Source organism: Pagrus pagrus (assembly GCF_965226575.1).
Source record: "Pagrus pagrus genome assembly, chromosome: 5".
Taxonomy (NCBI): Eukaryota; Metazoa; Chordata; class Actinopteri; order Spariformes; family Sparidae; genus Pagrus; species Pagrus pagrus.
The window spans coordinates 15,196,027-15,208,504 of record NC_140189.1 but is presented as its reverse complement, the minus strand read 5'-3'; the positions used below and the strand labels follow the sequence as shown (position 1 = coordinate 15,208,504).

Below are 12,478 nucleotides of genomic sequence, written 5' to 3'. Positions count from 1 at the left end.
AAATGTCATGAGATTTAATTTCAGCACGACTTGTTTGAAGTGTGAATGGACATTTCTGATATGCAGATGAACCTCATCAGTGTCAGTTGGCAGCTGATAAAAAGAAAAAAATAGTGAATGTATTGTAAATTTACCCTTCGTCCGTAATAAATCTCAAATGGCAAAGTTTGTGACATCTCACATTTCGCAGGGCGGGTAGAGTCAATTTAATTATTTCCGTGCCGTAAACGCATAGAGTATAATAGAGCGTGAACGTCGCATCTCGGCAGTTCGTGTGTAAGAAAAATTGTGGAAAAGCGGTCACATCATTTCGTATTCCAGAACAATTGCACAGACAGTCATCAGTCAGGTCGGTTTGTAATTTTGTATTCATTGGTTACACTTGTCGGAGCTGTTGCTCGCAACTTGACGACAGCCTTTTTTTTAAAAATTACTATTGTCAAAGTGTATTTTTCCTACAGTACGTAAAGGCAGCTTTCCGCTACACCGGATATGACGTTTCGTCCCTTCCTCTCAGCGCATAGACGAGATTAAGCTAGAGAGTTAGCAATGTCAGGTGTCGAGGAAACTTCAAATGAAGCTATAAACGTCAAAGAAGACAAAGAGTTTGATGTAGAGGCCGAGGACCATGTCGGGGATGATTACTTTGTTGACCCGACTCGATATTTGTTTTACAGGTAGTGTTTGGTTATCTTTCCCATTAATGTTTGGGTGGCTAGCTCGTTAGCTGCTTTAATAGTAACTACTTCTTCCGTTAACTTTAGCTAGTTTGTTATAGCACGGTAATGTCTGATAACTTTTAGTTTAATGTCTGTTTCGGTAGTGAGTGTCGTTAATATTTGCCATCATAACGTGACCACCAATGTCCCTGTATTCAGCAGTAAATTACTTATTGGAGTAGTGTTATGCTGACTGACTTGACAAGTTGGAACATCTCAGAAGCTAAAGGCGGAAACATACATGCAAATTATTTCCAGAATAATTTACATCTTTTCCCCATTTGCCTAACAAAGTAGTACTGTACTGTAAGGAGCGTTAACTACATCAGCTACCTTCAGGCAGTATTGTAGATCAGCAGCCAGGAAATCCACCCCCGTGTGTTTTGTGTTTCAGGGACAGAAAGGAGTGGGCTGACCTGGAGCCTGTTCCTCAGGATGATGGACCAAATCCTGTAGTGAAGATCGCCTACTCTGAAAAGTGTAAGATTGTTAGAAAGAGATGAGAAGCGTATAGAAGACACCACAGAAGTTAAAGTGACAAGCAAACCCCTAGAACATCAAGAACCATAGCTTGTACCATGATACATTATTAATATAATGACAGTAGGGACATCAGACCACACAGGTATTCAGTTGCAGATTAAGTCAGGACTTTGTTGGTCAAATTGGTATGTTTTTAAAGCTAATGTACGTATCTTTCTTCCAACAGTCTCAGACGTTTATGACTACTTCCGTGCACTGCTGAAGAACGATGAAAGAAGCGAGCGGGCTTTCGCCTTGACAGCAGATGCCATTGAGCTGAATGCTGCCAATTATACAGTTTGGTGAGTGTGCTGCATGTTGTTGTGAATATCTCCTAGTATCTCATTTTTACAACACAAATAAAAAGCAAGAACAATGATTTGAATGGTACATTGGAGAATTCTTGCACTTCCCCATTCAAACAGTAGGACATTTTATCTTCTTATCTCAAGCTGAGTTGGGTTTCGATAGAGACGTCCTGTAGTGAACAATTTACAAATGCTATCCTTTTTAATATAAGAAGCAGTACATTTTCTATTGTGCTTAAAAATGACCCTCAGTGAAACTTTATTGTAACAGTTCTTGGGTTTGGGTATGTGCAGGCACTACAGGCGAGTACTACTGCAAGCCCTGTCAAAGGACCTGAGGGAGGAGATGAGGTACATTACTGCCATCATCGAGGAGCAACCCAAAAACTATCAAGTCTGGTGAGTGCTGGCAAATTCAGTTTAGGTCCCATGTTTATGTAATAGTTGTTAAATAATGTGACACTACTTCAATATTTGAATTATTTAAATGTTCACGATCAGGGTTATCGGTGTATATAAAGTGTTTGTTTGATGTCAATGTCTATATTTTGTCCAGTTTTTATGAAATGTTAATAATAAAATGAGAGAGGGTTAAAAAAAATGACGTAATAAAACGAGTTCTCTGAACTCCTCACAGGCATCACAGACGTATGGTGGTAGAGTGGTTGAACGACCCCTCAGAAGAGGTGGAGTTCATTGCAGACATTCTCAGCCAAGATGCAAAGAACTACCACGCCTGGCAGCACAGACAGTGGGTCATCCAGGTAGGTGTTGGGGCTCCTAGCAGAGTTTGGCCTCAAAAATGAGGACTGAGATCCAGTTTTCTTCCCACAGTGAGCCACTCTGCCAGAATGAATCCTTTCCCTTTTCCATTTGGTTGTTTGTTGACATGCTGTTTTAGTCCTTCTGTGGTCAGTATTTGTGTCATGCAGCGCATGGCCACCGCTAAAAGCACTACATGATACATAATCTTTGCCAACATTTGCCTTCTTCACTCTCCAGGAATACAAACTGTGGGACAACGAGCTGGAGTTTGTGGAGAATCTCTTGGAGGATGATGTGAGGAATAACTCTGCATGGAACCAGCGGCATTTTGTAATATCTCACACTACAGGCTTCTCTGATCCAGCCATCGTGGAGAGAGAGATTCAGTGAGTACTCCTCCTAAAAATCTGGGTGATTTGCAAAGCAAGATAATTTGCACCTTTTTAAGTTGGAACGAAAAGTGATGGCAATTTATAGTCACTGTTCCTAACATAAATAGCTTCTGTTTCAAGAATCTCAGGCTTTATATACAAAATCTTTTTATATGTTGAAGTGTTGAATAGACAAGACAGTTTGATGATGTCCTTTAAACAAGCTTATCAAAATTTCTTTTTTTAATGCTGGCATCGTTCCTCCTTCGGTATTTACAAGAGCAAGTTTTCTGCCGCATACATGCTGACTGTTTTTTCTCTCTGTGTAAGATATTGTCTGAACCAGATCAAAAAGGCTCCGCACAATGAAAGCGCATGGAATTACTTGAAAGGGTAAGATGCAACATGTCAGAGATTGTTTTTCTACAGTGTATCTAAATAACATGAATTCTGCAAGAAGCAAAAGCGATGCATCAAAAAGCTTGTATATTCTTTGCTACATGAATCTGCTCGGTCTGACTGAAAGAGAAGTAAAATCACTGGTGTTTCAGACTGCCATCCTAATTCAGATATTCACAATTTATGACATGCTACAGGGAAGAAACCGAGCTCACTGACGGTGTACCCTCTTTTTTTTTTCTTTTTTCTTTTTTCGAAGGATGCTGCAGGACAGAGGTCTGTCGACCCCACCTGGCCTGCTTGAGAGGATCCTGGAGCTGAAGGAGACACACTGTTCACCTTATCTGCTAGCATTTCTGTTCGATTGCTATGAGGATGCTTTGGAGAACAGCAACCAAAAAGAAAATGTGGGGGAAGAGGAACGAAAGGAAACTTTAAGAAAGGCTCTAGAAGTAAGGCTTTATTAAAGAAAACTGTTACAACTCTGATGTCTGACATTAAGTATGCGTTTTGAGGGATCAGGATTCATTTGTTTGAGAGATGAACTGAAAATGTTGCCATTATTGTTATTTTCTGACCCTTTCTGTGTCTCTTCCCCCCTTTGAAGATTTGTGAACTTCTGGCACAAGAGAAGGACACCATCCGTAAGGAGTACTGGCTGTATTTGGGACGTTCTTTAAAGAGCAAATCTGGAATCAGTAGCCCCTCTGATGAGTCCCCTGAACCGTCAGTCCCAGCATCTGGGCAGCAGGAGATGAGCTAGACTACCAGGAGACTCGCACCATTTCCCACTCCAGTCCTGCTTCATCTGCACTGACAGCGGAACCAACCCACGGAGTTTGATATTACTGTAAATTGTTCTAATGTATATGGTTGCAGAAGTTTCATAAATAACAACCACTAACACAAGATCACCTGAGGGAATGGATTGATATCAAACAGCAAAAATAGAAGGAAATCCCCCTCATACTAAAGTGTGATAACATGCAACGCTTCGGTTCAAAACATCTAATTACATGTAATTTGTCGTACCCCCTCCACAAACACACACACACACACAAATAAAAACAACTAAGGAACTACACAATAAGGCTGTACCAGACATCTGGAGTTGGAAATCATTATGCTAGTTTATCATCTTTTAGATTTATTCGAGCAGCTGCTGTCTGTCTTTGTTTGAATCTTAATACATCAATATTTCCGTCTTTTGAACCTATAAATCTGTGTTTGACAGCAGCCTTCATGCCATGAATATTGATAAATGTCTGAGTGGATTTGCAAGCACACATAATTTGATTTAATGTCTGTGAGCGATGGCAGGTGAGCATCTTACGTTAATATCTGGTTACCGAAAAAAAAGTGTACTAGCAGGAGCATTCTGACATGTTTATCTTATTAATTTGTGTTGCTTTTAAATGTAACTTACAAGTTAGTTTCATGGTAAAGTTGAATGGACACTCACTGGTGACGTAACTCCAAAGAAGACTTTAAATGGAGTATTATGTGCATGTAAACCCACTCTTCATATAAATCCTGACACATTTCTTTATTGTTCGGTGCTGTTAGTCAGAGAATACATGTGATTGTGTTGTAATGGAGGGGAAAAGCCCATGAAATAAACCAGTTTGTAGTAATACTGAGAGTGGTATCAGTGATAATACGCCGATGAAATGCAACGGCATGTTGCTGCTGCTGCATTCTGATCAATGACTCGCACCACATCACAGCTTTCCCCTTTTTGTCCAAATCTATATCAGCTGCTCTAAATGAGCCACTTTCTCGCCATTGGGCTGAGTTTGCTCTGTTTGGTCCTCTGAGCCGAGCTGCCAGGAGAAAACCAGCGAGCCCCTGTGCACACAGCACATGTATTGACACTCGCAGCCTCATGTCCTGGACTCCCTCGGAGCTAGGAAATGGATTTACTCCACTAGATGCAGCTGTTTCTACTTCGGCTGACATTACAACACAATCCATCCCTCCAGTTTCTAACCAAGCAGTTGGTCTGCCAGCAGTGTGTAATTATAGCTTCTCCAAATACTTGATGTTAGAGGAGGACGGCTCGCTTTTCTCTGCTTTTCCTCCCCAGTGTGGAGGACACTGTGATCGGCAAGTTCACGTCATCCGCAGTTATGACTAAGCATGAGGGCCATATGACACTGATATCACAGGGCACGAAGGCAAATGATGTGGTTTATTCAGTTTTATATACAAACCAACGCTGAAAGGAACCCGACCCTGTCCGTTAACTAAATGTAGTTTTGTTAGTAACACTTTACAATTTACAAATTATTCACCTAAGTAATGCTTAACTAACACATGACTCATGATTTTTGCATGAATTAATGCAGGATGTTTCATGAACTTCTGCTGCTCACCATTAACAAATGATGACGTTACTATGACTTTATGTGATTAGTTCACACAATAGATCATCAGTTGAGGAAAGGTAATTAACAGTTACCTCATACATGACGATTTATTAACGGTGATTAACAGGAATTCTAGACAGTTATTTCTAACAATTTTAACACTTATTTCATGCATCATGAGTAATGCTGTTCAGTTAAGCATTACTTAAGTATATAATTTGTACCCTTATTCAGGGGTGGAAGTAACTTATTACAGATACTCAAATTACTGTAAAAAAAAAAACGTTTTTTGGATACTTACTACTTTTTTACAAGTCTGTAATAACATAAAAATCATAATCGAGTACTGAGTACAATTTGAATTAATATCTAAACCATTCATCTGAATTTTTGTAGCCAATAAGGTTATCCGATCAGGAACGGGCCAATGAAAACTCTGACATGTGGACAAAAAACACAAAACTCTGCAGCAGGTGCAGGTTTGGAGAGGTGACCGTGACCACTGAGCAGAACAGAGCAGCAGTTGGAAGTGAAATGACTGAAAATTTGGAGAAACAGAAACCCCTTTGATTGAACGCCTGCTGTTGATAATGCATTACACATCAACAGTTAACAAGTAGTAACTGATAGTAGTAGTGTTTGAGAATAATACGTTGTATTTTTACTTAAGTGTTATTCTAATATACAAGTAGTTTTACCTGTGCAAGTAAGTAGTATCATGTATCTGACTTGTACTTGAATGCAGATTTTCAGCCACTGCCCTTATTATCAAGTGTTACTGTTTTGTTGGTAAGACTTTAAGTTAATCTGCATGAGTGTGAAGCATCAGCCTTTTTTGATTAAAAACTGAAACACCAAATCAGGCTACACAGCTCACACCTCAGGCTGCCAAGTGAATATGAATATTGGCCGCAGTGTTTTTTTCTCGAACTTATTAATCAAAACAGATCAGGTAGCTGCTGCATCACGTCAAGCATTGTTTGGAGGACACTGTTCCCCAGTGGTTTAACTTAAAACAACAACAAAAAAACAAAAAAAACAAAAAGGGGCCCAGACAGTGTGTAATTAAAATACTAATTAAACTCAAGCACAAGTCCAAACAAACCACCCAGGTTCCCTCGCAGTCTGTGGAAGTTATTAAATACAGGTGAAGGAGGCAGACTGCAGCCAAGAATCTGTCCTCTGTTCTGGTGTCCATATGTGACTTCTACAACAGCAGCTATCATGAAGGCTGCTGATGCCACTGGCCACTTTTTAAGATGCATGCACAGTGGATTAACAGGAGGCCAGTGTATCAGTGCAGATTCCTGGACGGGATCCAGCTCGGTTCTGAGACATCTGTTTCTTATAAATGGTGGAGAAGGGAGCTAATCCTGTGTGGGATTCTGCATCCTCTCCTCTCTGAGAGTCAGCCCCATGTTTATTTTCCCATCACTGAAACACAGAAGCAGTGATACCAGAACCATACTGCACATGTTAGATTTCTTGAGGGGGCACATATTTGCATAAATACACTATTTTCACAGTGTGATTTGATGAAAGGAGACTGCAAATTTGGAAAAAGCGGTGTAACTTGTGACGCCATGTGGCATGTCTATCGCCTGTCAAACTGTTTCAACACCGACACTTTTGGAAAAACATGAGTTTGAACACATCTAAAAATAATGTCCGACGCAATGTTAGAAGGAGTTTTATTGGTAGCATCTCTGGAAACTCAGTGAGCTAGAGCCAGAAACGTCTGTATTTACAATGAATTTATGGGAAAATACACATTCCACATTTAGGTCCACACGGCAAGCTAAGATGAATTCAACCACAAGAGAAAGCAAGCATTCAAAATGGCCTCTCTCCTCGACCTCCTTATAGACCAACCTCCCATAGAATTAAACTACATGAGAACAATAGAGAATACTTAAAGTGGAAACAGAAAACTTTTCAAACTCCCTCCTCCAAAGCAAAAAACAACCGCAAGAATCCAGATTTGACCCAGAAACCCTGATCTCAGTGCTGTGAAAAGTTGTCTATTGCCACTTTAATATTGGAAAAACAGTGGTTACCTTTTGTAGAAGTTTGTAGAAGAAACAGCAAACTTGGTGTGCGTGCTTCAAGGAAAATGCTGCTGCTATTCTGATTGTTCTTAATATCAACAAAAGCCCTGAAAAGATTAAAAGCAACAATGAACTGATCCTACAACATGTACTGCCTGTGTAGCCAACGCCTCCATTGTTGTCAGTGAGTTGCATTGCTCCACTAGCAAACAATGTTTCTTCATCACAATGAATCTGGGCATTGTAGTTTATTATTGATTTGATCCCACACACACTGGTGCCTCATACACAGGTATAAAAAATGTGTGTTCATCCACAGCTGAAAATAGTCCCCAGAAAATGCACTGGTGCACGGTATATTCTTTATTTGAGTCACAATCGCTGAAACCTACATTGCCCAGCTCTTTCAGGACATGATTTATTGTGGGTTTTTTTTTCTTTTTAATAATCTACTTTTATCTAATCTATATCTTTATGAGAGCAAATGGTCAGACATGGTCGGTAAATGGAGCATTATTGAGGGATGGATTAACACTTTGTTGGTTTGGGTCCTTACATGACATTTGGTGACAAAAAGAAAAGTATAAACTAACGTGTGCCTTGTTCTTCCAGCAGTCACAAAAAAATTCTTGTCCCTCACCACACATAAAGAATGTAAAATGCAAGTCATACCCCTCTCTCCTTCCCTATGTTTCAGTTATGTATCTATAGTGTGTCAATATTTAATAAAAAGGGAAAATGCAACGGAAAAAACAAACAAACCCCATTGACTGTTTTAACCTCATGCATGTGATAATCATTACTACACCTCTTCCTTCCTCACTAATGAACCGCTGTAATAGTCTGTTCATCATCATTACCATCATCATCATCCCAGCACTGCTCCACACGAAGAAAAAAAAACGTTTAATAAAAACCTACATGGATATCCATTAAACAAATGCCACTATTAATCTTCTTTAAGGCGTAGCAGAACAATCACAATGACGGTACTGAACGTGGAAGAAATGTACTTATGTATTAATCAAGTTCCTGCATCTGCTGTCTCCAGACCAGCCACTCGATGCCTGAAGGATGATTTATAATTGGCTTCAATTTTTTCCGAGCATAAAAAAAATTGAATTGAATGAGCAGACGCTGCTCGCACACTAACTGTGTTTAGTCTTTATGATTTAAACCTATTTCCTTGATTTAGTTAATGTGGCTCTTTGTGCCCTTTACGCTTACTGTGTGAGAAATATAATTTCCAAAGGTTCTTTGATTAAAAGTCACTCCATAGAAACCAATTGAAAATATTTATAGCTGGGCGATGAAGTCTATTATTGCATCAAGTAGTGGGAATTAAAACAACCAGGGAAAGAATTTCAAAGTTAAATTGAGAAGAAATTGCATTAATACTCTCTGAATTTCTTTTAGACAATGACTGATAATGGATGCATTAACACTGGTGGCAGCATTAATTATTGGATTATTTTTGTTCTAAAAAAATAAATTTAAAAAAGCTGCCAAGATTCTGTGTTTTCTCCAGATGTGACGGTGAAACAACCTTTCAAAGAGCATGTACAGTAGAAGGGGCTACACTGAACGCTCCATTGGTCCCAGTCTACTGACATCACCTTAATGTGTCAGCTTTTTTAAAAGCAGTTGTACAAGGGAAACCTCCAGGTAAATCAGGCCATAACATGAAGGAGCAGCTTTTAAAAATATTAGCATCTTACAATCATTGTATGTATTTTATGTATAATGCCAGAATTATCCTGATATTTCTCTTAAAGCCACTTTGGGGCAGCAGAGCAGACTAGACTAGAAACACTACAAAACATTAAATAAACAGTTGCTTGCATTCTGCAGACAAAGAAAAACATTAGCATTCATTTGTAACTGTGTTTCGAGCCAACTGGTGAATTTAAAGGAGACATGATGCTCGTTTTCAGGTTCAAAATTTTATTTGGATTTACTACTAGAATAGTTTTACATGCTTTAATTCTCAAACACGTCAGTTTTCTCATACTGTGCAGTGCTGCTGCACTGTATTCCTCCTCTGTTGTAGCTCCTGTCTCTTTAAGGCCCTGCCTCCTGAATACCCAGTCTACTCTGATTGGTCAGCTCACACATGACTGAGCCAGCACTGCTCACCACGTTTCTGGTCGGCTCTGTCGTGTTTTCAGCTCACAGTTATCTTCAGTTGTGCCGTGAATATAGGCATAAATTATGCACGTGTGACATGGTGACATAGTGATGTCAGGATGTCACTGAATTCACTTTATGTCCAGTTCACTCTCTGTGTAGCTCTTCTTTGGTCTCCACCAGGCCTAACTCCTTAGAAAAACATGTCTGGGTGTTTGCTGCTAAATCCTGCACCATGTTCGCCAGCTAGCATTAGCTGCTAACGTTTTCTGTTTAGAGCTGGGCAGTATAGCGTATAGTGGCAGCCTGTTGTGGCTGGAAATGAGAGCACAATTTACAGGCTGGAAAACCAAATATATCTGCTGAAAGAGGATGAAAGCTGTGTTGAGCTGAGGGGAACAGCAGAGTTGAGTGATGGTTTTCTGTGAGTTCATCACAACAAGCAACACCTTTCACCTTAGACATAGTAATTTCATCCATTGCTAAAATAAAAATATTGATTAGTGCAGCTTTAAACAATATTCTTGCACCCTGACCACCTTGCTTCTCTGTTCATTTTAGGTACACTCCTGCCCAGTTGACAGGTCCTACCCTGGCCAGGCAGGTCTTCTGCCTCTGTATTGATTGTGTAGAGTTCTGAGTCGATTTCTCAAACATTGTTTGAGTCCCTCCTGGTTCGAGCCAACAGCAGTGGAGGCTGCTGCTTTAGATTCATTAATATTTATAGGCTAACACCGGATTTTACAGGCTGACCTGTCACCAGCGTTGTAACTGCTGCCGTAAAACTGCATCTGAAATGCGGAGCAGTCCCTTCACAGCTGACTCTTGGCACAGCTGAAGCAATGAGCCCTAAACACACACACAAATCCACACACACAAGCTGTAACTTGTAGTGATTTCAGTTAAAACGCTGCTCTTGAAGGATAAAAGGTGATTTTACCACAATGTGAGGAATCGATCTGACTTGTTCTTTGACACCAGGCCAGACTCATCATATTTTCCTTCCACTGCTGATTAAAAACAATGTACCGAAATGTTAACACACTGATTCGAAGAGTGTCCACCACTTTGAAATTAAGCCTTGTGTGTGTGGGACAATCTTACCTATTAGGACTGGAATTACTTTCCTCTTCAGTAGCAGCCTCTTCCAGGTTTGTGACCATGACAGGGAAATTGTCTGTGTTATGGGGGTGAGAAGGGCTCTCCTTGTGCCCTGATGAAAGACATATGCTGTTAACAACTTCTGTTTCATCAAATTTGTCGGACAATTGAATTCAACAGCTTCTCCTCACATTAAAATGCATGCTCCGTACCTGTGAGTGCTCCCACTGTGAGTTAACTAAAGACGTTCTCTGAGCTGGCCTGGTCCAAGTTTATTTGTATAGCTCTTAATCACAGTTTCAGTCTCAAAAGGCTTCACAACGCCCACATTATGGAAAAACAAATGTGAAAACTGGTTTGAATCTGCTGATCAGCAGAGCGTGGACATTATACAATACTGTAGCAGAAGGGTAAACTCAGAGCTGTGGGTTTTCCTGCTGAAGCCTGCACTGTTTGGGTCAAAGGATGTGAGGTGATGGGTTGTTGTTGATGGTTGACATCCACAGCACTGCCAATGGACCGACCCACACTGCCAGCAAGCAGGACTGCCAATCAATCAACCAATCAACAGAACAGATCATCAACACATCATTCACAGCACCTTGTCTGATCTGCAAACCTATGCAAAGTAGTAATGACCTAATTAGACTCACACTCACACACACACACACACACTTACTGGCAGCTGTACTGGTACAGTCAATGAGGTGGCTCATTGTGATGAATGGATGGGCGAGGGCTTTCCCTGGTGTAATTCTCTCACCTGCACCCATCAAACGTTTGGTTCATTAAGTCAAAAACTCTTGCTTGTCCTCTGAAAGTTTTCACATTCAGGGTAAATGAATTGGAAACAGATCAAATCCAACAACCTGCAACAATCTGCTGGCAGGCCACACCACAGGATGATTTTACATATCCTTGAACTTTTCTCAGATGGCTGCCTCTCGAGTCTGGGAACTAATTTTATAATTTCTCTAATGTTTTCAGCAAGCTGGTTCTATGACAGGTGTTTGTTTTTAGCCACAGTTGCAGCGTGGCTCTATGGGTGGCAATGTCAGTCTCTCAGTCAGTCCACCACTTTAATCCAGATGGAAATTTCTCAACAAATGTTGCCTTGAAGTTATGTACAGACATTCATGGTCTCTGGAGGATTATTCATAATTACTTTCGTGAAGCCTTAACTTTGCTCTTGTGCCATCGTGAAGTTGCCATGTCTTTCTGTCTGAAATGTATTGACAACTATCAAACAACTATTTAATTTATCAACCATTATCTTATAGCTAATATATTGACTTCTTTTGTCTTCAATAAACATGTACCATTCCTATAATTGATTATATATGTTATAGCCTAATGATTTAAGTATGTATTCACCAGCATCCATTAATAGCCCTACATACATTTAGAATGTAATTTCTACAAATTGCTCCATAAAGACTCTTTAAGTTTATTTAATTTATAAATACCTACAAAACTTCTGTTTCCCAATTTCCCAGCAGCCCCCACCAGACTGTTTGGTGCAATTTAGCAAATGTATACTAACAAGCTAAACTCAATAACTAAGAACGTGACTTCATAGCAAATGTCAGCACATATCACTTTTAGTTTTTATTAATATGCACTTTTACTTTTGTACTTTTTAGCATTTGTTGTAGTATTACAACAACTGCATGTTTTACAGAGATCTGTTCCTGACCTCTTTTCTTTAATAAACTAAAAGGGTTGGCATGGTTACCTTACTTAAAGTCC

At 39.8% G+C, this 12,478-nt stretch overlaps 1 protein-coding gene across 1 annotated transcript; it reads left to right on the top strand.

The window, feature by feature from the left end:
• Positions 1 to 496: 496 nt before the first annotated feature.
• fnta (farnesyltransferase, CAAX box, subunit alpha) lies at positions 497 to 4,720 on the top strand. Its single transcript, XM_084353868.1, has 9 exons — positions 497 to 677; positions 1,114 to 1,199; positions 1,429 to 1,543; positions 1,844 to 1,948; positions 2,187 to 2,313; positions 2,552 to 2,700; positions 3,016 to 3,078; positions 3,344 to 3,536; positions 3,692 to 4,720. Exons 1-9 carry the CDS (start codon positions 550 to 552, stop codon positions 3,845 to 3,847), a joined length of 1,122 nt encoding a protein of 373 aa, XP_084209994.1. The 5' UTR covers positions 497 to 549; the 3' UTR covers positions 3,848 to 4,720.
• Positions 4,721 to 12,478: the final 7,758 nt, after the last annotated feature.